Source organism: Apaloderma vittatum, unplaced genomic scaffold (genome assembly GCF_000703405.1).
Source record: "Apaloderma vittatum isolate BGI_N311 unplaced genomic scaffold, ASM70340v1 scaffold7339, whole genome shotgun sequence".
NCBI classification, from domain to species: Eukaryota; Metazoa; Chordata; class Aves; order Trogoniformes; family Trogonidae; genus Apaloderma; species Apaloderma vittatum.
The window spans coordinates 23,730-50,549 of NW_009736931.1; the positions used below are offsets into that span (position 1 = coordinate 23,730).

Below are 26,820 nucleotides of genomic sequence, written 5' to 3' on the forward strand. Positions count from 1 at the left end.
TCACTGGTCCTATTGATCAAAGGTGCTGAACTCCTACAGTTCCCATTGATTTCAGCAGATGCAAATCTTCAGTGCCTCTGAAAATTGCATCCCATGTTCTTGGATTTAACCATCCCTGACTACAAAATGACTATTTTATATACAAATGAATTCTCATGTATGAATATGAAGTTGTCCCCATCCTTCATAATATTATCACTATTTATGAGTATGCTCTGGAGATGAGTATTGGGTCTTAAATTATATTTGTATGGAGGGTGAGGAAATTAAAACCTCTCCGCAGTCTGCCACTGTGATCTGTCATTTCTCACACTGTGTATAAGGTAGAGGAGTGATGGGTTCAACACTGGGAAAGGCCAGGACAAATTTTAAGGACATATATAACTGAGTGCATAGATTTGTAATATTGATTGCATGTCTTTATAAAATATAAAACAGTAGGAAAAATAGAAATTCTTAACTGAGAACCAGAAATAATGCAGAGAAGGCTCAAGGGGAAAATATGCTGCTTTTACACAGAAGAATATCATGGTGTAGTAACCAGTGCTAAATATTTCAGGTATATGTAAAAGGGGTGATGCAGATGTGCAACTCTGAAATGTTGTTGAACCTCCTCAGTGGGATGGCTCTCCCTGAGGCAGGCACATCAGGGCTTCACCAGTGAAAATCAAGGTGTCTGCTCTCTCTGAGCCTGGGTCGACTTGGTGTTGTCACAAAGCTTGAAGTACACTGAGGAGAAAGCCTGACAACATTGTACTTTTGTCTAAGATCAGGTTCTGGGTGTTCCTAAGTCTACCGTATGACTCACTAATTGAAAGTGAAAAGACACTAGCCATTATACATACCAGTAGGAGAATTGCAGGAGGAGAGAGGATATTCCTCTTCTCAGGTGTTAAAAAATATATTAGGAATAAAGAGAAGTCAACTTGAGAAACAAGAGAATGCTTGAGTTAAGATAGCTATAACAAATAAATGGAAAAAATCCTTATTTCATGAAAGGCCATATATGATCCAAAATAACTTATCATTTCAGTGTGATTTAAAAGTAAAAAAGATTCATAAGACTGAATCAAATATTAACAGTCAGAAATTTTCAAATTTGATTAGAGCAGAATGACATAGCATTTTATATACAAAATGAGATTGGAGAAGAACACCCCTTCTGTAAGTTCAGAACTTTGATTCTGACTCTTATTTGTGTTCAGGTGTTTTCACATTGCTTCACCAAGGCACTGATGCACCCATGGCCTCCTGTGACAGTGAAATCCGGTTTTATAAGCAGAATGTACTAGCCATTATAGCAAATAATTTTCTGGCATTTGGTCAGAGCAGGTGCAGAAAGACTAGTCAGCTGCTGTTATACATACTGTTACAGCTCTTCTAAAGTCTAGGCTTTGGGACAATCTACTGAGATTTTGTAAAATAACTGGAAACAGCAGAGAGAGCTAAACAAAAACCTTAAGTGGAGGTCAGCAATTTGGAGAGATTTCACATTCGTAGGATTTTTGTCCTCTGAAGTTGGTCTTGCAGGTTGGTAAGTACTTATTGCATATGACTTTTTTGACATCACCTCACTACTGAGAGTCTCTTTGGCGCTGGAGCCAAGCCTCTTATTCTTATTCTGCCAAACATGTAACACAGGAGTTGACAAGCTGTGCTTACACAGAAGGTAGATAAGAATAAATTAAATTAGATCATTGGCTTCGTAGCAGATGGCAGACTAATCCAGTTTACAAAGTGAGTTCTGAAAAATATGCTTATGTATATGTGAATATTTACTCAAGTATACCACAGAATTGTGGGGACTGAGTTATTTTATCTGGAAATGTCACATTGTTTTACTTAAATGTTGGATAAAATAAGCAATCTGGCCATTTACTTCAGAGGTAAAGACTCAAGCTTTGGTTCTGAACAGGGCCTAACTGGTTTCACTTACAGCAGTAATGTAAAGCAATGAAAAAACTGCCTCTGGATAGAGAAAAAATCCCTTAGGCAGCATAAAGTTGCACTGGCTTTTCATCTCTTTGTTCCATGCAGGAAATTTATGAGAAGGGTAGAAGATATAAGGTTTTAATTTATCTTTTTCTGCAAGAGATCTGTTTTATACCTAATAATTATTTTTTCCTAAGAAGCATAATAAATTAACCAAGAAAATCTCTGTGCTATGAGTAGAATCTTCTGTATTGGAGAGAAATGTCATTTAAAGTTACCCTGAGCAGCTCCACTGAGCAGCCCGGCCAGGGGAGGGTGACTGAGGAAGAGGCTTGGATTCACCATAATCCTGGGGCATTTTCCAGTCTCTTTAGCTCCACTGACTACCGACTTCTCAAAATTTAGTATCTGCAATAACAACCATAATGCATATTGTAAAACAAAAAACAAAAAAAGTATGTCCAATTTTGTCTTGCAATATTATCTGAAACTCCAAATTAAACAGGACTATCTAATAAAATATAAATGAAGTATAGGTATGGTGGCATCCTCTGTCTACAAATGTTATGTAAAAAGGGTCAAATTTTACCCTCAGATATGTTTTTCTACCTCTAGATCACCTCAGCAAAAGCACTGTACAATTCTATTTGTGGCAAAATGCAACTTGTAAATAACACAGAACAAAGTGTTAATGTCATGATTGACAGAGGAATATACTGGAGGTTCAAGCAAGCCAGGAAAGAATGTCTTTTCAGATGAACTTTGCAGTAGGATGGAAGAACCAAGGAAACAGAGAAATCGAGTTGGAGTATAAAATTCAAGAGCACCCAATAAAGCAGCATGGTTGGTACTGGCATGGGCTTGGTTTTCAGATGAGGGATTCAGTTGTGCCCAGATGAGGGGACATTACGGGTTGATGCTCCTGATGCCTCATCACAGCCCCTTCTGACTTAAAGGAGGAGTTCCGCAGTTGTGAAGCATACTGATGCTGCTAACAAGCTCTTTAATCTCCACTTGCCTAGTCGTCCTTCATTTTTACTTGAAACTGTAGCAGTGCATAACTGGCCTTAAGCACCCTACTAGTAGCTGAGGTGTTTTATGTGCTGCAAAATACAGGCTATCTGCTTGGAGATTTTTTCTGGAGGTAGGCAGAACCAAAGTAGCTTTTGCTTTTTCTGTAGTACCAGTGTGGTCATCAAACCTCAAAGACTGGGGTTTTTTGTGTTCTGTGGCAACATGAGCTACATCCAGTAATGTGTCTTTAGCCATAATGCTGGGGTTTGGTACTGTTAGTCAGCAGCCAGCCCTCAAAAGTACTTCAGTCAATATCTTTTTGTGTAAACATCAGTCTGGAAAGGGCAGAGACCTTCATCAGAAAGTGAATCTGCTCCCGTTCTACCCAGCCCAGTCCTACGCTGGACAGAATGATGGTGTCATCTTCTGCTTGGTCTGTGGAGTGGGGTCTTATACCTGGGCACTACACATGGGAAATACAGATGAAAATCTAACAAATGGATCTATGCGGCGGGAAGTGACACTGTGGCTCACTGTTGAATTGCACAGCATTTTCTGTGCCCCTTTTTGTAAAAAAGGAAAAGCAAAAGCCAGAAATCCACTAGAAAAATCAAAGAGAGAGTGTCTCAAAAGGGAAGTTCTTTTGAGCTTTTTAATGAAATTCAGTACATGCCTACTTATTTCTAAAGAGATTTGAAAGTTTCATTTCATCGTATTTGGTGAAATATCTGTATATTTAAAACATGATGTACATATGTTGTAGGAAACAGAAGCTTTGTAGCAATTATGTATACCCCAGGTAAGACAAAAGTATCACAGGAAATGAAAAGGCAAGGTAAGGCTCAGTGTCTGCTAAATAAATATTTATTACTCCCTGTTGTTAACTGCTAAGAAATGTATTCCTAAGAATTAATGTCTTTACTGGTGTATGTGGTCTGGTTTTTAACAGAGTGATACCTGGATCTGAAGGTAATTTCTCAGGAGCTATACCTTGCAAGATGACCAAGTTTCTGCAGAGAGAGAAGTCATTCAGTTTAATTCAAGTAGACCTTATTTTCATAGCAGTGTATTTTGTTGTTCAAATGCTTTGTCTTGCACAACGTTTAATGGGATACTGGTCTACCAGTATCCTTTGTCATCTCCCTCAGACTAGAAGTCCAAGGCTGGCAGAGAGCATCATCTCTACAATGCAGTTGTTGATTCTCAGGGAGGAAAGTGACTGTCAAACATATATACAAATAATTTTGCTGGCTTACCAAGCTTTGGTACGAACAACACTTCCCCAGCTAGAAGGAAGTTAAAGCAAGCAAGCTACTTGAATTGGTGCGAAAGCTACTTGAATTGGTGCGAATGGATGGCAAAATGCAGAGTGTGTATAATCTGGAAGAGACCCATAGTAAGGAAAAAAGTGCGTTACGTATGAGTCCTTGCTTTGTGATATACCCTCTGCAGCACCTGCAAATGCTGTCTTAGGAAATGAACAATAGCAACAATGGAAAACATGTAAAAAAGCAACTAGATTATTCATGATGCTGTAACCACTAAAAGCTTATTGATATGTGCAGTTATGTTTTGCTTCTAGTGTTGATCTGTTTCAAGTGCTGATATAATTATTTGCTTTAGTATAAATGAAATGTACATTTATTAGTTATCAGTTCCATCGAACTTTGTTCCTTTTTGTTGCTATTAATTCTTTGAATAATACTAATGTGCAGAAGCTCAAGCCAGGAGCAAGAGCCGTCTGCTCTAGAGTTGTTAAGGCATATTGGGTTTTGTTGTACCTTCTATATGTAGAAGTTGTCTGTCTTGAATTACTAAGCTCAAAGATCAGAGCTTAAGTCTGTATGATCTGGCTGCAAGACCTTTTTCAAAGTATTAGCATGGTCCCTTGATGATTTCAAATCCATAGAATATAAAGTAATCCAGGCAAGTATCTGCCTTGAGATCTCACCACTAGGGCCAGAGAAAGCTTCTAATGTCACTCCTGGGAAGTGAGTGTATATTGTCCAGTGCTGTGTCTGCAGAGCCCAGATCTGATGTTTAAGCACTGAGAATTCAGTAAATTTAGCTATCTTCTCCTGAAGCCAATATAAAGACCATAATTGCGTCACAAATGCTGTCACCTCATTTGTTTGGTGGAAGCACTCTCATTTGCTTGATTTGGACCATGCATCTGCAGCTGGGCGATTCAGGAGTACACAGATCTGGAATTAATGACTGTAGATTGCCAGCTTTGCATTCCTGCGGTAGTTTTGGCAAGGCCGTGCTAGGAACCCATTCAAGGCATGGGGCTTTGCTTTGTAATTTAACTCTTCAGCGTGCAAGGGATGCTTGTGAGCAAACACATAAAAAATTGGTAATAGACTCTAGATTTCCTGTTTGTATTGAGTTTTTTTTCCTTAAAGTATGTGCAGTTGCAGAAGAAAACAACTTTCTAAATGCAAGACCATTCTAGATAACATTTGTCAGAATCTCTGAGATTCCTACACAGTTCCTACACTGTGCCTTCCAGTATCTAAAGGGACCCTACAAGAAAAATGGAGAGGGGCTTTTTACAAGGACATGTAGTGATAGGACAAGGGGTAATGGCTTCAAATTGAAAAAGAGTAGGTTTAGGTCAGATGTAAGGAAGAAATTCTGTGAGGGTGGTGAGACACTGGAACAGGTTGCCCCAAGAAGTTGTGGACGTTCCCTCCCTGGAAGAGTTCAAGGCCAGGCTGAATGGGTCTTTGAGCAACCTGGTCTAGTGGGAGGTGTCCCTGCTCATGGCTGAGGAGTTGGAACTAGATGATCTTCAAGATCCCTTCCAACCCAAACCATCCTATGATTCAGGAAGAGCAAATATATTGTCTTTTAGGCTCCCACTGTGGGCAGATCCTACTCGGTGCAGATTGCTGCATGTGGCTACTCGTGTTTTGCTCTTTATGTGAAATTTCAGCTTCTCTATGGGGGTTATCCTCAATCACTATTTTATTGGGTCATCAGTCCTCCCTGCTGAGTTACTTCAATGCTAAGGAAACCTCTACCTTGGAAGAATTTTCCTTCCTCTGTAAGACCTAGGTAATTGCCTAGAATGACTGCAGTATTATCATATTACTCTTAAAATAAGATCCTCTGTTGCTATCTTTCTCGTTCCATCCTTTGATGCCTCAGATCAGAAACAAAAAAAAGGAAAACAGTAGAAGAGAATGGCTGTGCAGGCAAAGTGGAGAAGGTAGCCCCCATGTTAATAAGGATAGTTTATAACTTCATAAAAGGATTAATTTAGTAGATTTCCCAGTGCATACATAAATAATGACTATTTTTCTCTTAATGTATGTTGTAGAATAATTGCATATATTTTAGATCAAGAGCCATTTTTTTAGCTGTAGTGTAAATCTAGAGTAAATCTATGGTGTCAATGTTTTTACTAATGCTTAACTGAAAGGGAAAGGTTTGGGAATGCAGTGGGTACAGTTTCGCTTAGAACTGGGTTGGAAAGGTGAGAAGTTTTATTTGGTGTCAGCGCTTTAATCAACAACTCTAAGCTCTTTGACAGTTGAAAGCCAAGGGACAACATTGATGTAACATTAGAATCTGTCACACAATATTAAGTTCATTCGGCTGTTATCCTTTTAATTGCAAGTATTTCCATTAATTGCTGTAGAAATTCATCACCCTGACCTGACTAAGCTCCAAAAGAAAGCGTGGAAACTAATTAAGCATTGAGTTTTAAGGTAAAATAGTAAATTGCTCATTAGACTCCTTGAAATTCTGAATTATTATTAACAGGCGGAAGTAATACTTGACTTTGCAGAAACTGGGTCATAACGTTCTGTCTTAGTCTCACTGAAGACGCTGTATCTTAGAAATCAATTAATTGGTCTTCATTTTTTTGCAGCAGTACACTTGTTTGGTTTAACTTGGCAACTACAGCCTGTTGAAGGGCAGCTGTATGAAAATGGAGTTAGCAAAGGAAGTAAAGGAACTGAATCCGTGGATACTACTTACTCACCAATCGGAGGAAAAGTTTCTGATAAAATGGAAAAAAAAGGTATGTGTGAATGAGAAGGTAGAGAGATGGTGAATATTTAAACAATAGTGCTGTTCATATTCTGTATTTGCTACAGTTTGACAGTATACTGAGTTCAGGTTATATGTTCTCTAATATAATTTTAAAACAGATATGAAAAGCCCATCACCAGGTTGTTTCCTTTAGCAGAATTCTCATCAAGATTAGCAGCCGACCCAAGCCATTAGAGAGGGAGTATTCAATAGCAAAACAAATGCCCTTTTTCTGTGAGAAAAGAAAGATTAGAGTGTTTGACTTCTGTTTTCAGACAGGGAGAAGCCTCTTTACTGTTTGTGCAAAGGGCTTGGTGCTGTCCCTATCTTGCTGGCCAAAGCCAGTCCTAGGCAGCGACCCCCTTTGTACTGACAGGTCAGAGTAGGCAGAAGGGTAGAAATCTTAATGCTTTCCAGTTCTTGAAGGCGTAGGCTAAAATGCAGCATCCTGTCACATCCTGGCTTAACCAGTCAGAGTAAATCAGCTCACAGGAATCTACTGAGGTGTCAGAAAAGGTCTTAGCCCTTCTGGCAGCTCCTGCTGCTGGGGACAGCCCTGCCGTGCCCCCACACTCACCCCCTGCGTCCCCATCCCCACTGCAGGGATTGTGTTGTGCATGACCGAAACACGTCAGTTCGCTAGGGCAGCAAAAAACGGTTTCCTTAGCAAATGTGAGTAGTCTTTCTGCCATGTAAGTGGCTGAGCCAGCTCTTCTGAAAAGGCAAGGAAGTGCCAGAGCTGGCATGGGAAAGAAGTGGGCTGCACAGCCAGGAGTGTGAAACAGAGAGCAGGACTGTGTCACCAAGATGCACAATTCCTTTCGCTCAAGTCCTGTCATTTAATGTGTTTAGATCGTCTACTCTAATATTAGTGACGAGCTCTGGCACATGCTTGCCATTGACCTCCATGGTGAGGCTTTATGGATGTAAGAAGCAGACAGCCCTCACATTTCTTTTTATGATATCCAGAAAAAGTGGATAAAACTGATTAGATCAGAAATTAGATACAATCACGGAAAAATGAGTGGAAGTAGAATATGAACCCTAGTCTTTCCAGCTGTTAGGAGGAAGGTGAAATTATACTGAGAGCTCTGTAGTGATTTCCAGACCTTTCAAATTTTAGAACAGAGCAGTGGTCTGATTTTATGTATGCCAGGTAAGATCTATGACTGTGAACATGAGACAAGGCTGGAACATTGTTGTACCAGCCCCTCCAGAAGGAAGATTATATTTCACATCAACAGTCTTACAAATCAATGTGACATAACTGAATGGACATCATATTAGATAAATAAGCAATAGAAATATATATAAGGAGCCAAAGATGTTGTTAGCCATTATTTCAGCCCTTAGAATGGAATGGTAGTGAATTACAGTAAATGTTTTATACACTTTTGTATTTTCTTTCCTGGTGCACCACAGAAAATATCTCAAATAGTTTTCAACTCCATTAGATCATTTTGCCAACATATTACAGATTTAATAAAAGCTCTTCCAAAGCATTTGGCTTCCAAAAGATTTTCAGGAAATGCATCAAAAGCATGAAAAATCTTTAAAATTAGGTGTTTGAAACAGAGAAAGAATTTGAGTCAATAGAGCCTCAGTGTAGTAGGTAAAAAAACAACCCACCTGCCTCGCCCCAGGCAATCCCAATGTCTTGTGTAGCTACACAATTCCTCCACAACACTAAAGCGCAGAGGGCTGTGATAGCAGAGCCACTTCACTGAGGGCTTATCCAGCTATTTCAGAGGTCAGTCATTAATATAGCTAGTCTCTTGTCCCACCTGTCCCCTTTCATCTTTTCAGGGTAACCTGTAATCTAGAATGTATGAATGAAGAATGTATGCTATGCACTTCGAAAACACAAGAAAAATTATTTTTATGTAATACAGGGCATTAGTACACACATAGTCTGGCTGTGGCTAATTTTTGCTGCTTTTATTTCTTTCCATCGGGTTTAATATATAATAGTAATTTTACTCCCAGTGCCCATAACAAAATCTCCATGTAGATGTGCTGGGAAGGAGGATTTGGAAATAGACAACTACTTTTACTATGGCAGGATACCTCAGAAAGTTGATATTTTGCCTGTAAAATTAAAGCCTCTGATGTGGTTTCACAGGGATAAATAACTACTGTCAAATACTGTGATCTCCCATTTTCCCAACGCAGTGCAGCAGCACAAAATGCTTTTCCAGACTTTGAAAGCATATATTTTAACTAATCTTTTAATGAAAATCAAGTTCACAAACCAGCAAGTCAGATTTCTTTAAGTCATCACTTTGTAACACACTGACCCATGGCTATGAGTTAACATTTTAATATGTACTAATGTGATTAAAAACTCAGACATTCTATTGATGCTGGTATTTACCAGGGGAGTACATGGAGATTGATTGTTTCAGGATCAGTAATAATCAGCATAAGGGTACTTTCTTGTGAAGATAATTGGCACCATGCTGCTCAGAGTTTTACTTTCTTCAAGACAAGAGAAACCTGTGATTAGGAATCTATCTTCTGTTTTAGACTTGCAAGGAAAGTGTGCTTAGAAAGAATAGGGAAGAATTAATACCAGCTGGCAAGATTGGGAGCTGCACAAGGAATTGAATATAGAAAATTAAGTGATAGTTTGTCTTAAGAAAAATGTTGTTATGAGAAAGAACGAGAGGAGAACTTGTATTGCAGCACTGTAATTTTAAAAGCTCATTTCAGACTTTTTCAAGAAAGAACAAAGAAACATGTGAGGACAGTGTATGTGAATAGTGTATTTTCAGATGGCTTTTTTGTGCAGCCAAATACTGCTTAGTTCGACTAAGCATAGGAACAGGGATAAATTCTTTTTTTGTAATGAAGGCGCACTGGCTGAGTGAATATGAAAACATGTATCTCAGACGTGGCTCTTACAGGAGCTTTTTCATGCTATATGGTTGTCTGAAGAAATAATATTTGAAAGGTAGAGATGCTTCAGCTGCATACTTTCAGTAGGCGGTAGATAACATATATGTCTTTGTTTTACCGTTGTGAACAGTAGCATGTATTTCTTTGCTGTGAAATGAGATAAAAGTAAATCCGAGTGCATCTGGGGTTTTTAAGATTGCATGAAATTATTATTAATGTAAAGGTATTTTCAGCCAAATGTGGAAAAATTCAGAGATATGATGTTTTGAGCCTAGCAACACTGGTGTGGTATTCAAAATAATTTGGTAACATCAATTAGTGGAACTACAACCCAACTAAAGACATGGCACTTTTTATTTTCAACAAAGAAACAGACCTTCTCGCTTCACCAAACTGGGAAACACTCACTGTATTTTAAAGGACCTTGAACATGGACCAATAATACTATTGACTTCCAAAAAAATACTGTATCCTCAACTTTTTATTTAGTGCTCTACCATCTTGCAATTGAATCATGTTAATTACTATGTGTTGATATCACCAAAAAGTTCCTTAGTGTTTTACTTAACCCAGGGAAATTGCTTGCAAAGACTCATTAAGATTTCATATCTCTGGAGTACTGGAAATAGGGAAAAAGGTTTTTAAATTTATATCAGCCAAGTAGGATCTTGTATGGTGTAGGGTGGGAAGGAATCCACTTCCATTGCCCAACATAGAAAGTTTAATTCTCTTCTCAAAGCTCAACATCCAAGATTTTTTATGTGAAGCAAATTGGACAGAAGTAGTCTCACTTTGAACATTGTTAAAGCAGCAAGTTGAAAAGGTTTTCACTTAGAACTAAACAGCTATATTTTTAGAGCATTAAATTCCAAGTTCTGATGCTTTTATTTGATAAGGTGTTAAAAGGCAACTCCTAGTTCTTGCTGTAGGTTTGGTGACACAAAGCAGCCATAAAGCTGGAAGACCCAGATCCCTGAGAATTGCTTCTGCCTTGTAAATTAAATCTCTATTCATTAAGAATGCTAAGTACTTCCTACAATAGTTAAAGCCTATGTAAGGTCCCATTGAGGATCTTTGTTATTAATACTTTCAGGAAAAAGCTGGCCCCAGCTTTGCTACTGCTGTTTTCATTTCCAATGGCAATTTACAGAATTTGATGTGCATTATGTTACCTTAGATATTTATATGCATTATTGTAAAAGGTGAGGCTTCAGTAACTTTGATTGCTCCTCTTTATCTTCATTGTGATCCTAGAATGAAATGAAACATAAATGGATATGGCTGCTGAATTCAATCTTATTCTCTTGGTTCTTCTTCCAATGCAGCAAACTATCCTGCTTTATTTCAAGTAGAGAGAAAGTATGGAGAAGTGAGAGTTTTACAAAACTCACAGTGACATTAGCTCAGATGTTAGCATGATTGGGTCTCTGATTTGCAACATGTCACAATGCTGATCACAGACAGGCATTAGAATACACAAAGATGGTGATATAAGCCAGCAAAACAAGCCAGTTCCTATTTAGTTTGGTGATGTCTTTATATATTCCATTTCCCTTTCTATTTCAGCTTTCGCATACCCATGTGTGAAGTTATGTGCTATAGATGTCTGCAAATTTGTTGTCAGGCATTATGAAATTCTGCCAGTTTTCTCTTTAGATTGCCTGTCCCTATCCTCATGCCCTTGTTAGGCTTTCATGCAGAAAGACCAAGCCAAAACAGATGTTCTTTATTTCTCCAGGACTAGATTATCACTTCCATAATAAAATCATTGGCAATGGTGATTAATCAAAATCTAGGCTTTGAACATGGGCTCCAACCTACCAGGTTTCGGATTTTCTGTCCTCGCTGGATTCCGTTTGTGTAACTTAAGCAATACCTGTTTAGCAATAGTCTGAAATATGTGCCAGAGGAAGACCTCCCGCTGCCTTCTCTCTGCACATTCCGAGTTGAATGGGTTTTGTTTGCATAGCTGGTAGATAAAGACCATGGTTTACACAGCAGCACTTCTACCTTTTTATATTCAGTAAAGCATTCCAAGATTTTTAGGGCAAAAATGCTCTGTGACGCCTGTTGTCATAAATATTGCATGCAAGTTTAGTCTTTGTTTTCAGCTACTTGAATAAAAAATGCAACAGTTTCAGTGAAACACCCTCTGTTCAGAGATTGTTTTCAGTATATTCTGATGTATCTACGGCATGTTTATATCTTGTGACCTATTATTTTCACCCACCATGAATGCGCAACTGATTGTTTTGTTTGGTTTTGGAAAATTAGTGTTTCAGAAGGGACGGGCCATAGAAACAGGAGAAGTTGAGATTGGAACACAAGTTATGCAGACGATCCCCCCTGGTTTATTCTGGCGCTTTCAGATTACTATACATCACCCCGTGTACCTGAAATTTAACATCTCACTGGCAAAAGATTCTCTGCTGGGAATTTATGGCAGAAGAAACATTCCACCTACTCACACTCAGGTAATTAGAAGTAATACTAATTCTGTCATACTTACATGTTCAAACAGAAATGGATGTGAATGTTCCCAACACGTTTTCAAAGCAGGGAGAGCAGAGGGGACTGGCTGTAACTACAAAAAGCAGTCTGTTTACTGCTTTCTTTTACTGAGCTCTAGCTAAACGTTCCAGCCAGCCTCTCTCAGAGGAAGGGATGGTTCATACCAGGAAGGTGAGCGGGTATGAGCACTGTGATGTGACTGTCCGGGAGGCTGGACAGGTACACACTGCGCTGCTGCATAGCTCCAGCATCTTTGCAGGGCAATGGTTGAAGAACCAGATCGTTTGAAAATGCTTTAATTTTTTTATGACTTCACCAAAGCAAACAGATCATATAATCACTATAAAGAGTTAATAGGAAAACAAAAGCTGTTTCTGGTTTCTGATATGAAGATTATTTTTGACTGTCAACTCATAGGGATTTTGCAGGAGAAAACCTCACTGAGCCATAAGAATATATGATACTAGTGGTCATATTCAACTGTTTATTTTTTAGGCTTCATGTATTTGCCATATGAAGTTGTCATTTTTAAGGATAATAGCTTTTTTCAGCTTTCTTATAGCAGGATTACACTCCATAGAGTGTGATAAACTTATATATGGAATCATGGAAAGATTGCTTAGAATGGATCTCTGGAGATCTAACCTCAAACATTATTTGCTAGAATTTTGATCTTAGAAATAAGCTCTTTTAGCTGTCATTTACTTTAATTGAAGCTGAGTCTTCAGTTGAGCTGAAGTAGAACTTTACTGAAAATCAAGATGCCAAGAAAAACTCTCTATATATGGTTGTATAGAGAAATATATACATTTATTGAACAGGGATTTGTAGGAAGTTTTACATCTATGATGCTTTGAGGTTAACTGATACTAAAGTTGTGAGCATTAACTTGGTAAAGTATTAAGAACTTCCATGTAGAAAGTAGATACTTGTTGCATGAATAAATTAAATACTAAAAAAAGAGATATATTGATATTTAGGGACAAACATTTAAGAATAGAACAACATGGTTTTTTAATCTGTGCTTGGTATTTAGGATGAATCACTACTTAATGTAGGCACTACAGCTTTGGAGTTTTGGAATTATTCCCATTAAAGAGATGTAATTTTTGAAGTAAATCTGCTGTGTTTAGTGCAGCAAGTCTGAACTTACCCTGCCATAACAAACAGCAAGTTTTGATGCCAGATTTCCGATGTACCGGAACGCTTTTTCTATGGAAAATGAAGCTAAACAGATGAGGTTATGAAACTGCTGTCCACATTTGGTGAATACTTAGGCAATTTCTCCTAAGATTTCAGCTGTTTAGTCCTGTTTGCATGAGACATGCAGAGTAAATTCATAAAAATTTCCTAGGTGGTTAATTTTTGCTCATTATTATTTCAGTTTGATTTTGTAAAACTGATGGATGGAAAACAGTTAATTAAACAGGAACCAAAAAACTCAGAGGAGCCTCAGCAAGCTCCCAGGAATCTCATTTTAACCTCACTGCAAGAGACAGGTTTCATCGAGTATATGGATCAAGGAGCTTGGCATATGGCATTCTACAATGATGGAAAGAAAGTGGAGCAAGTGTTTGTTCTAACTACAGCGATTGGTAAGAACAATTACAATACAATTGTTTTTCTGATTATTACATTGGAAGCCTGTGTTTGACAAGAAATTACTGACCTTGATTCCAGCTTCGCTTAAGTGTTCTCTTGAATATGTTTTATTTGAGCTTAATTAACCTCGGTGGAGCAACTTCATGTTTATGCCAGTATTAGACAAACAGCAACATTTGTGTATTAAAGATGGATGTTATCAAATTAATTAAGTGTGAAGATTTCATGTGTGTTAAAATTTTTATACGATAGCGTAAATGCTTAATTTCTGGAGTTGCTCAAAATAAAAAAGATTGTGTCTGCCCTCTCTATTTAAATGGAAACCACAAATCCTACAAAAATCATTCAGGCTTTAAGTTTTTATTTCCAGTATTTTAGTCAGAAAATCTTAAAGGCAGTTTTTGTTGGTTAGGTTGTGTTTGTTGTTTCATGGATACATGCTGTTGTTTTACACAGTTATTTGTTGACAATTTTGTTTGGAGCACAGAAGGCAAATAGAGGAGATGGTGTCCTGGTGGCACGCCTTTTTAATACATATAGATGGGCAAATGTTTGCAGCTCTAGGTGTTGGTAGAGAGCAATGCTCACATATAGGGTTTCTTTGGAATTTAAATTTAGGTAACGTGTTGTATTTATGACAATCTCGGTTTACTGTAAGACTTTAACCACTATGCCCTTTAGTTTACCTGCTCTACCATATGTTTAGCAAGATGTCTTTACTAGTAATGGACATGCCATCTGCTCTTTAGAACGATTGGATGCTATTTTTATTTAATGGTAAACACCTTGCAGAGCAGGACAGTATGATTCAAATACCAAGATTTTGAAAGACTTGCAGTAAAATAATTTAGGAATTGAAATAGAATTGTGCTGGCTTGCTTTGGTTTAAAAGTTTGGCTTTGCTGTGTTCAGAAAAGTGAATCTTTTACAAGCAAGAAAAAATGTCATCATTCAATGCCATACGAGAAAATAATATTCAAGCATTTTATGAAGCATCTTCACAGATGCTTTATGAAGAACATAAAACCTGGTCAAACTCCAGTCCAGATCAGAATCCAAATACCTGCCCACTTGCTTATTTCTTTTATAAGATAGCAATGTTTATGCAGGAGGGTTTAACCAGTATTTCATTGTTAAGTAGCATACCCTTTAAAAAAATTAAAGAAAAAAAAAATGCTGTACTTTGGTTCTTGTTACATTTGGTGAAAAAGTTGTCCATACCTTCTCTGGCCAATAGGCAAAACAGACTGGGTCTTACAGAGAGGAGCAGTGAGAGCCACAGTACAGGCAGGAATCCTTAGACTTGCTCTCAGAAATAGCTATAGGAGGACATTCTGGGAAAAAAGATGGTTCATGCTGCAAGAATTTAATGCTGATGCTTTTGAAAATGGTGCTAGCTATTGTGTTCTCATAACATGAATATTTTTCTCCTGCTTTTATTTTCATGATTGTTTGAGGGTTTCTAAAAAAAAATAATAGAAAAAAATCATTGAGCAATACTCCTTACCCCAGAATGGGCTGGAGTCATATTGTCATATTTGACATCTCTGCTGACAAAGGAATCAACCACCTGTCGTGGTTTGACCCTGGCCAGCAGCCAGGTGCCCACGCAGCCGCTCTCTCACCTCCCCTCTCTGCCAGACACGGGGAGAAAATATAACAAAGGGCCCATGGTTTGAGGTAAGGACAGGGAGATCACCCACATCTACAATCCTGGGCAAAACAGACTTGATTTGGTGGAAATCAGTTAAATTAATTAAAGAACAAGTCAGAGAAGAGTAGTGAGAAATAAAAGAAGATCTTAAAAAAAGAACTAATGCCTTCCCCTCATCCTTCCCTTCTTTCCAGGCTTAACATCACTCCCAATTTATCCACCTCCTCCCCCTGAGCAGCACAGGGGGACAGGGAATGGGGATTGTGGCCAGTTCATCCGATGTTGTCTCCAACATTGCTTCTTCCTCCGGGGCAGGACTCCTCACTCTTCCCCTGGGCCATTGTGGGGTCTTTCTCTCACAGGAGATGATCTTCACACACTTTCTCCAACATGAGTCCTCTCATGAGAGACAGTTCTTAACAAACTGCCCCAATGTGACTCCCTCCATGGGGTGCCATCCTTCAGGGAAACTGCTCCAGGGCAAGTCTCCCATGGCGTCATGAAAGTCCTGCCAGCCAAGTGCTCCGGCATGGGCTGCTATTCGCAGGCTACAGGCTCTGGCAGCAACCTGCCCCTGCCTGCTCACAGGACTACACCATTTGCTCCAGCGTAGGGTCCTCCATGGGCCACAGGTGGACATCTACACCCGATCACCTCCATGGGCTGTAGAGGGACAACCTGCCTCACCATGGTCTTCACCACAACCCAGGGGAATCTCTGCTGCGGTGCTTGGAGCGCATCCTCCCCTCCTTCTTCACCTTGGTGTCTTCACATATTCTCACTCCTCTGTCTCTCTCCCAGTTGTTGTTTGGAGCAGTTCTTCTTTTCCCCTTTTCTGAGATATGTTTTCCCAGAGGCATTCCTATCCTGTCATTACCAATGGGCTCAGCCTTGGCCAGTGGTGAGTCCCTCTTTGGAGCCGGCTGACATTGGCTCCATCAGACTTTGGGGAAACTCCTATCCGCTTCTTGCAGAAGCCACCCTACAGGCTCCCTGCCACCAAAATCTGGCCAGGCAAACCTAATACAACCTGGACCACAGACTGAAACCCTCAGAACACAGCAAGAGCACGGATGCATCTCTGCTCTGTGCTACTACTGACTGTGCAGCAGTCATGCCCTCCTCGTGAGCAGCTCTTAGGTAGCATTTCAAGTTGCTCAGTGTTAGTTATGTACAAAATTGATTTTGCTGACATGTTAGCTGAAGGTCTCAACAAGCTTTCACTTCAAGGGGTAATTTGCATGCAAAATCTGGTGTGCCTCAAGTGCTTTCATAAACTGAGTAAAGGCCAGCTCAAACTGGACATTGCATCAAGGAGAAGTAACTTTTCAAGCCGTTAATTCATTTCAGATCAATGTAAGGTTAATTTACCATGTGATTCTGGAAAGCTGAGAAGACAGATCAATATACACATAGAGCAAGAGAAGAGTTGATAATGAACCATAATACGTGAAAATTAATAATGAGCAGCACACCTATGAAAAAACTTTTTTCTGAAAATGAGCTGATCTTTTGACTTTGAAACAGAAATCTGCATGCAGTTTGTGGATATCTAATGAATAGGTACATATCAAATGGCTGTTATTTGGTATATACTGACAGGCCAGAATGAATGTTTTTAAACAACAGTAGGAGTTTTCACTCTTTATTTGTCCAAGTGTCCATTAATAAGATTAAAATAAACTTTAGTTTTTCATATTAGTTGTAGGGTGTGTTTATAATTCATCATTTGACAGGTTACATTTCAGTTTAAAAATATATCAGATTTGATTAGATAATATATTCCAATGGTATTCCCTTTACTTCAGAGAAGTTTTTCCTCCCAAATCGCTTGCTACGGGCAGATAGCCCTCAAAGGATCTGAGTTTTCTTCTTTTTTCCCAACAGTTGTTATTTTTTTGTGGGAAAGGAGTCATGACTTGGCATTGTTAGGTTAACAGTTGGACTCCATGGTCTTAAAGGTTATTTTCCAAGCTAAACAATTCTGTTTCCCACCTTCCCATAGCAGAGGCACTTCCCCACATTTATTAGCGCATATGCCCATGAAAACATCTCAGTTCCCACAGTTCTGCAGCCCCTCTCCCATCCTTCACAGTACCTGCATAGGCTGCAGAGACTCTGAGTCCAAGTCCCAGCCTGACAGTGACCTGCTCCACCTGGGAGCATCTTAGCCTAGGATTTGCTTCATATTCTTTACATAAAACCCACACAAATCAGTGAATCCATGGAATTCCTGTAGGAATTACATGTGTTAATTAAAAACAGCTAATCCTTGTGAGAGATGTGCCTGTCCCCAGATGTGTGAGGTTAAGTGGTTTACCGTCCAAAGCTGTGTGATAAAACATGGGCAAGTTTGAGATCAGAATTGAAGGTGGCTTTTTTTCTTCAAATCTAGTTCATCACTGTACAAAGAACTTTTTTTTTATCTGATTATATAGAAGTGGAAATTCTACCCTCCTCCAAGGAATTCAATTCACATGGTTCAAATGAACACCACAGAAGGCAATTTAATCTATAAACAGGTTTCAAACAGGTTTCAAACAAATTACTTCAGCAATAAAAGAAAGTGTTTAAGGTGAACATTTTTCAGCAAATACGCTGGTTCTTGCAGTGCTTTTAATGGTAGTAAATTTTACATGAACACTTACTTTAAAAGCTTTTTGGTGTAATATAAATGATGCACTTGTTATCTCGAAGCTGTCAAGACAAAATCTAATATTTGTAAGCTGCTTGAACCAGAATTTTGTTTTATGCTCCCTGTGAATGAAAATGGGCCTTTTACTGCCTCTGCACTTATTTGTATGTTGAGATGTGTCCTGCAGAGTGAGGTGAAGATGTCATTTGTCTCAAATTCAACCAATTTGTGTTTTTCTTTGTGTGCAACTCTCTGAATAAACAGAAATCCTGGATGACTGCTCTACTAATTGCAATGGGAATGGAGAATGTATCTCAGGACACTGCCATTGTTTTCCAGGATTCCTTGGTCCTGATTGTGCAAAAGGTAATCTCGTATTAACTGACCCACAGTGCATGACAGGGAACATGATTACAGTGTGTGCCTGCTAGGCTTGCAAAGATTCAAAGTGATTAAAGGAGATTAAATTCCTTTTTTTCAGCCAGGTGGCAAATACAGTACAAGCACACATGTAGGAAGTTTCTTTATGCTGTACTTGAGCTAGGATGTGTCAACCACTTCTCTCTCCCTGACTTTGAGTTAACAGATTCCTCCATCACTCTTTGCATCTGCTCCATGATTATGAAATACATTTTTTTAGTAAGTGTGTTAGCTTAGCATAATGTTTCCTGTTATTTAAAAGTGATAAACAGTTTCACCTTGGAGAAAATTACATAAAAATGTCAAATGCCTCTGGGGTCTTAACTTGAATAGGGTGTAGAAAAGAAATCTAAAGCAGCTTAGAGACTGTTTCCCAGCATTTGGGCAAAATACATGCTAAAAAGATTGTAATTGAGCTTATTTCTGTTTCAGATATTTCTATTGGTATTATCCATCATCTGCTGCAAATGATGTCTGGAAGTTCTGGTGTTTTTCCAATGTTTCCTCAAATTTAGGATTGACTTTATTTTTTAAGAGCTTGATTGGCTCAGAAATTGATACTGGATTGTAAAACTAAGCTTCCACATCACTGGTTTATGTGCAGATCTGTAATGGCTAAAACTTCAGTAATGTTAAGCCTGCCTAGAAGAAAGAAGAAAAGAACAGTATCTTGCTTCAATTCACAGGGAAGAAAAATTAATCTTACTGAAAAGCATAAGCAGGCTTTACTGCAAATTTTCTTCAAAGGCCAGTCAAGGGAGGGAATCATTTTTTAACTTCTAAGATGTCCCATTTCATGTCAAAATTAAGGTATTCTAGTGAAACCGACTGAGAAGATGAGACCATTGTATTACTGCTGTACTACCTAGTTCAAAGATTTCAGCCTGTCACAACCCTGAGATCCAATGGAGGATCTTGGGGCTGGAGTGGAAAAGCAATTTAATGAATTATAAATGCAATAAATGTTAATCTATGTGAGTATGTAAATATGTTAAAAAGGTCAATCTGCCTTCTTTAGATTCCTGTCCAGTGCTGTGCAGTGGAAATGGAGAATATGAGAAAGGTCACTGTGTGTGTCGAAATGGATGGAAAGGACCAGAGTGTGATGTTCCAGAAGAACAGTGCATTGATCCAACCTGCTTCGGCCATGGCACTTGTATCATGGGTGTCTGCATCTGTGTCCCTGGATACAAAGGAGAGATTTGTGAAGAAGGTTTGTGATGTTCCCCTGTCTATCGTTATTTATGTCTTTAATCTCCAAACTAGTTTTTAGGTAGTTAAGAGTTCATGTAGATGTGAGAACTTGCTGTAAAGCCTACTGTTTTGCTCATAAGCACCTTTACTGTTTCATAGAAAGTAATGTTAAGATAGAAAATTATTAAATGTAGAGGCTTTCAGGTCTCGATGACAGTCAGTGGAAGCTGACTCAATTTCTTTTTCAGTCCAAGAGGTCTCTCTTTCTCAAATGATTTCTGCTCGCTCCCACCATTGAATCTCAGTAGCAAGAACAGAACGGGGTAGAAGTTTTTGCCTTTCAGCAAGCAGTGTATTCTCAATCCTCCACAAGTTTCCTGAAAAACATCCCAGAAATCAAGGATTCCTTTTTTTTTTTGGTGAAAGTTTTGAGACCATCTTGATTTATTTGTCTCTACTTTTCTTCTCACAGGCTCCAGATATGCTTTTGGGGAAGGGAGGGCTGGCATTCCCAGTCCTCCTTGCTGCAACTAACCTCCATCTCTTAGCACACACTGTCAGAGAGCCTGAGAGCCTATGCTGTGACTGGTTTTTATTTGGCCAAAAGCTAAGGGTAAAGCAATCAGAAGATCGTTTAAACAAAATACGATGCAGTGGTTCTCCAGCGTAATCAGAAGATCGTAATCAGCTTTTCCCTTTTTTCTTATGTTACATTTTAGATTTTTCTTTGAAGAACATACTGACAATATAAAGCCAAAAGAGCAGCGAACAGTTTCAGTTTACCAGAGCATGTTGTGTAATTCTGTTGTCATATGTCATTTTTACTGTGAGCCTGTGTTCAGGGCGCTAAACTGGCATCCTTTCAGGCTTGGCTAATAAAAAGTGGGAAATTCTGAGAAAAAGTAACTGTGCTTTTGCTGCTTGTAGTACTGATGGGTCTCTGCCCTCATCTACAGAAATAAGCAGTTGCCTCTTAGCATATCTGAGATAGCTCATCAGCTTTGACTTTTTTCCCCTGTGCGTTGCCTCAGAAAGCAGAACTCTTCATGCTTGCCCTGATTTGACGATTTTTCCACTAGTCCCCTTAGCCTGAAGCTAGTGACAACATATTTTGTGCTTCCTGATGTATAGATTTTTAGGTAAGTCTTCTGAGTAGGACACAGAGTAGGCTTTTTATGTGGCTTGAATCCTCTAGTCAGAAAAATGTCCAGGATGGATTTGATAGATTTGACATACCTGGTATGGTTTTTAAAGGGAGGATCAAGAGAACACTTCTGACATACTTGGTTGTTGGTAGTTTAAAAAAAGGACAAAACCAAGAAAACCTAAGTGGGAAAACACAAGTAATACACAGATTTACTCACTGAGGCTGTGATGCTGAACCCTTCTGTAGCCGGTGAGAGGCTGACTGCTGGTTTTGGTTTCTTTTCTTTTTGCCATAAGGTGATCACGCAAAATGGCTGAAAAAAATAATTGAGATAAATGTGATCAGACAACTATTGAAATAAAGAGTGTGAAAATGTTGGATTTTTAAAGTGACATATTTAAAATAGGATTGATGAAACAAACCTGTGCAAACAAGTACAGTGGGGTTTTATTGTAACTGTGTGCATGACATGACTGTGCACTTTACTGCATTGTGCAACATAATTGGTGTGCTAAATAAAGTAATTCTGTCAGGAATTGAGATTACATTATTGTATGTAAATACGAGTTCAGTATTTTAGCAGTATTGTTAACGTAGCAGGCCTAGTAACAGATGTACTATCCAGGGAACACCAGTGGCTGCATGTATTCATTGCTGTGGGAATCCTTTGAATTTATCCTGTCAAATTATCCTTACTAAAGTGAGCGATACTTGTTAAACTCTTTATGGAGTCACTTAATTAGTTTTAAAAAATCAGCAAAACAAAGAACTGTCTCAAGATGAAAGAAAATGGCCAAGTGCTTTTTTCCTAGGCTTAAGATGATGTGTGTTGTCCAGAAACACTAATTCCCCTTTTTCAGAATTTCATTGTGCTGTGCACAAGCCTGGAAGGCTGAAGAAGATAGAACGTAAATCTTGAAATAAGATCTTGAATTGGTGGCACAGCAGCTCAACAGATAAAGCATCACTTCTTTACTCTTAGGTCAAAAGGTCCTATAAACAGGAAGCTGTTAATCTCTATGTCTGAAGTATTTAGTCTTCCCTTACTGAAGCAGAGAGTATCTCTTCATTGGTGTAGCACAGAATGCTGTTTGTTAAATTTACAATTTAATTATTAGTACACTATTTGTACCGATGCTTGAAAAATACATAGAAGAACTTTCAAAGTGTCTCTTCGTCATTAGTCTGAAGCATGATTTAACATGAATAGGCTTTTGGCTAATTGTTTCCCATGTTTGGACCCCACAAATCCTCTTCAGCTCCACAGTCTTTCTGCAGCCTCCAGAGAAGGCAGGCAGTGTTCTGCGTAAAATCTGGCTTGTTAAAGAAATGCTGGGCTTTGTGAAAGACTGCGTTGATTATAGAGGGCTAACCAGCTGATTTAAATTCTTCTACAGAGCTCCTGAATTTTTCACTAGGAATAGTTTAATCCAAATTGAGAACAAATTTAGCTCTTTGTCTGTTTGCAAATTCTTCATCAGTATGTTATGACTTTTATGAATCTGTTCATTATCTGCAATTGCCCAGCACACGCTTTTTAGGATGTTATGAGATTTTTTTTGCGGCAAGTATTCAGTCAGAGATTTACTACTCAGGGTTAGCAGAGGCCATTTCTATTTTTTCTTGTATCTTATTTTCAACTGTTGAGATAGTTTTTCCATGGGAAGGTGAAAGAATGGATCTTTCTGTTCCCAGATGTAAATAAAACACAGAGCACAAATACCCAAATGGAAACACAATGCACAGTTGTAGAAGTAATTATTAATTGCTCCAGTTCTTTCCCAGCCCTGCTACTGAAGCACAGACTTCACTGACTTGGTCCAATAGATCTGTCTTGGGAATAAGACAGATAGCCTTGAAAAGCAGAATCATACGATTTCTACCACTCCACATGCCGGCTTTTATTTATGTTTTTGGCTCATACTTTTGCACAGAGGTTAGAATAGACTGGTTTTTGTGTTTGTTGAGTATTTACAGTTTAGACTGTTTCACAAAATCACCAATTTAATGTGAATGCCTGGCACTGTACTTCAGTAGAAAACCACTGCAAAGTCCACTTTTTATGCTCTAAGTTGTATATTCCCTGCTTTCCAGAGGACTGCTTGGACCCTATGTGCTCTGGCCATGGTGTGTGCGTCCAAGGGGAATGTCACTGCTCCACAGGTTGGGGCGGTGTGAACTGCGAGACGTCACTTCCCGTGTGCCAGGAGCAGTGCTCAGGGCATGGGACTTTCCTCCTGGACACAGGACTCTGTAGCTGTGAACCACAGTGGACAGGTTCAGACTGTTCAACAGGTAAGCTGGAGATTTTCTTTTTTCAATAATGCCTTTGCTTTCTGTTTGAGTCATGAAAGAAAGCAGTTATTGTGCCAGTATGAATTTAAAAAAAAACAAGATAGGGATGAACGAGGGGTGCTGTGGCATGGCACTTAATGGGCTTGTCAGCTGCTGGCTTTCTGCTGACAAGGATAAAAAGGCTTTTTCACTGACAAGAATGTGGACTGCCTGATGGCATGACAGTGAGAACAGTAGTCCTGTAAGAATGCAGGTGCCTCCTGGCGAGGATCGGAGTTAAGCATGACTCTCGCCTGAGATGCTGAGCACTTACAGGCTTGTGCAATGAAGGAATCCACAACCCTGAGAGTAACTGGGAGGATATAAAAAAATAATTATCTGAATGCAGTGACTGATGAGTAAGAAGGCTTTGTCAAAAAATCTTTAAACAAAAATGACCATCCATTCTTTCATGCTGGGATAAAAACTCTTTTCTTTCTTAGAGGACCATCAAGGTTTGATACTACTGAATTTGATTAAGAGTTGAAATGGATTTCCTATGTGCTTTGTACATTTACATTTCATTTTCTTGAAATGAATGCACTCTGGTCATTTTACTCTGTAATGGAGCATGTTATTACCAATGTACGTACTACTATTTTTTTCCCCTGTAAAGCTTAAAAAACTGGAATCTCAGATGATGAGTAGCACATCCCAGTACAGAATAGATGCAAGTGACAGATTTGCTGTATACTGTGGAATATAACCAGTGGTCCAAGTCAACAATTTTTCTTAGATATCATCATTCAGAAGAACACTTGGAACAGTATAAATTTCCATTCAGATTTTAAAGTGTATGGTTTTGATCTTTAAGTTGGGACTTGTAAAACATACCTCTCCATGATAAATTTTTAAGGAATGAAATATTGACCTGCTGATAATTTTCAGTGTTTGTTACAAAGACTCTGCATTCTTCTATGCTCCAAAATGTAGTGCAATTTCAGTCTGGCACTCTTGGATATGGTACCTGCTTTGATAAGAATTGACTTTTTATTGGCTTTCAGTAAAAGCCTGGTTGCTTGTGTTGGTATCATGCATTTTAGTAGGTGATAGAAATATTCCTTGAAGTTAGAAATACAGTAGTACTTCCATTAGTGAAGCAAATAATTAGGAAAGTTTTTTAACTCACAAAATATGCAAACTAATTCTGTTCTAATACAACATTATTGTAGCTCAAAAAGAGATACTAATCTCCAATAGGTCTCTTGTGTCAGCTGCATAGGGCAATTAGATATTAAGTAAGGGAACAAAGAGCTAATAAGTAACTGCAGTGAAGAGGCTTTTATCTTGTGTGCTAGGATCATAGTTTTCATGCTTGTCTTGCCTCCAAAGCTGCTTTGAATAATTTTTAAAATGTAACTTTTTTCCTTTCCTCCATCAACCAGTAGGGAGAATACCTTTCTTCATCCCTACTGTCTTCTGAGCTATCAAAGGATGCTTTTACAAGCATCAACAGGCAACTCTCTTTATAGCTAGATACTTCAGATTTTTCCTTTCAAATATATCTTTCTTCATAGGTGTTAAATGAGATTCGGGATTGTTGTGGCAATGCAATGAGTGTTAGATTGAAGTATCTATGTTCATTTACGCTTGAGACTTTCTTCCTAGCATCAGTGATTGCTCTGCATGCTGGAAATAAAGCTTGATTTTAGCAAGGAAGGAAAACATCATATGAGTAAGTCAACAAGGTCAGGGTAAACGAGCTGTCATATGCGAATGGAAAAAAATCATGAGGTTCTGTACAATGACGAGGATGAAAAGAGTAAATCACAGATGGCTTGTCTGGAATCAGACAGCAAGAAAAGCTTTGCAGCTGAGAGACAAGCGGTCTCTCAGCCTGCATCAAATCGTTGCACTTTCCCACCATCTCTGTACTGCACCATTGCTGGTCCTGTGAAAATTTGCCTTTCTGTATCACCTTGAAGAATATAAGCTCCTGTCCTAATGATTTCTGCATTTCCCAAGCAAATTCTGAATATTTTCAAAATAAAAGGATAAATTGTTTTGCATTTTATCTTTTTCCTAAGTAGAAATTCATATATCTTGCTGCACTTTACGAAGGAGAAATACCAAAGATGCTAGAATGTTTTGGGGTACATTAGCCCGAGATGAGCCATATCTATGATACCTTCCACTACCTGCTAATCTCTAGCTTTTCAAACAATCAGGAATTCCATTTTCCAAGCAGCAGACTGGGCAGAGACAGAAATCAGTGTGTACCTGGCTGAACAGAGATGAAGGGTAACTGTAGGACCCATGCATATCCTGAAGGATTACCAGTGTTTGGAGCCCCAGCCTGAGATCTGGAATCTTGTGGATTTTTGAGGCTAGTGTAGACCATTGTGTTCATGCTGTTTGATTTTCTGTAGGACATATTAAAAAAAAAAAAAAAAAATCTTTCTTCCATTTCTGCTTGACACTCGTAGTTTCTACTTATTTTTTAGAAATTCAACTTTCTCACAAAGACTGAAAACAAAGGCTAGTAGGCAAATTGTATCAATTATGCCTGATCCTGTCTGCTAAAAAGTGTTCCTTCTGCTCACAGTTTGAATAGATGAAAAGTCTTAAAATTGTGTTTCTTTCTGTGAGATGTAAGACTGTCAAATTCTTGGTCAAATTTGTTATGTGTGTTGTCCTTAATGTCTATAAAAAGATCGAATAGTTTAAAATCTATTTGCTTCTTAAAGTGCTTTATACACAGACCTCTCTCTCTGTGCCACGCCCCTTTCTCTTTCTCTCTCCATTTCTCTATCTTTATTTCCACAAGAAGAATAACATCAAAGAAAAAAAATATGTATTTCATGGGGTTTAGGTAAGCCTTTGAGAAGTAGGAGTGGCAACATAAACTATGTGAGGCTTTTTTCCTATTGCTTCTTTAATAATTAGATCAGAGGAACACTGAAATTTCAAGTTTAAATATTCAAAGGTGAAAGAATGACAGAAGAAGATACCTACAAATTAACTAACTCATCTTTCCTGTGTTTCTTATGAAACAGGTTTCATTTTTCACACTTAAAGAAATACCATTTTGCTAAGAATGTGTGGCCTGATCATTCAAGCATTTACTTGCTTTTGTATATACTTGCTGTTCTGTACAGTTGCTGTACTAAAGACATTGTCTTTTTCAAATCTACCAGACTGTTCAGATCAGATTCTACATGGAATTGCATGTGGATACAACAAACACTGAACCATGACATGATTGAATTAATTGGTTGATAAGAAGTGGCTAGCTTAAACAAGATGAATGTATAGCTAAAAAAGATGATATATAGTTATATATAAATATTTGAGGGAGCACATGCACAAAAGAGCAGAGTAATGGAGTGAATTGGATGTATTTCTACTCTTCCCTTGTGTGGGGCATGGTTTCTAAAGGAACTGTCGAAATGAGGAGGGCACAGCTCTGAACAACCTAGATATTGCAGAGTCCAT

General features: G+C 38.5%; 1 protein-coding gene across 1 annotated transcript in view; it reads left to right on the forward strand.

Moving 5' to 3' along the window:
- Positions 1-26,820, forward strand: part of TENM1 (teneurin transmembrane protein 1) — a 161,562-nt gene that overhangs the window by 20,417 nt on the left and 114,325 nt on the right. Inside the window, exons 3-8 of the mRNA XM_009877141.1 lie at positions 6,827-6,979; positions 12,163-12,362; positions 13,784-13,994; positions 18,555-18,656; positions 19,729-19,923; positions 23,146-23,346. Coding sequence (XP_009875443.1) covers positions 6,827-6,979; positions 12,163-12,362; positions 13,784-13,994; positions 18,555-18,656; positions 19,729-19,923; positions 23,146-23,346 — 1,062 coding nt within the window. The remainder of the gene's footprint in view (positions 1-6,826; positions 6,980-12,162; positions 12,363-13,783; positions 13,995-18,554; positions 18,657-19,728; positions 19,924-23,145; positions 23,347-26,820) is intronic.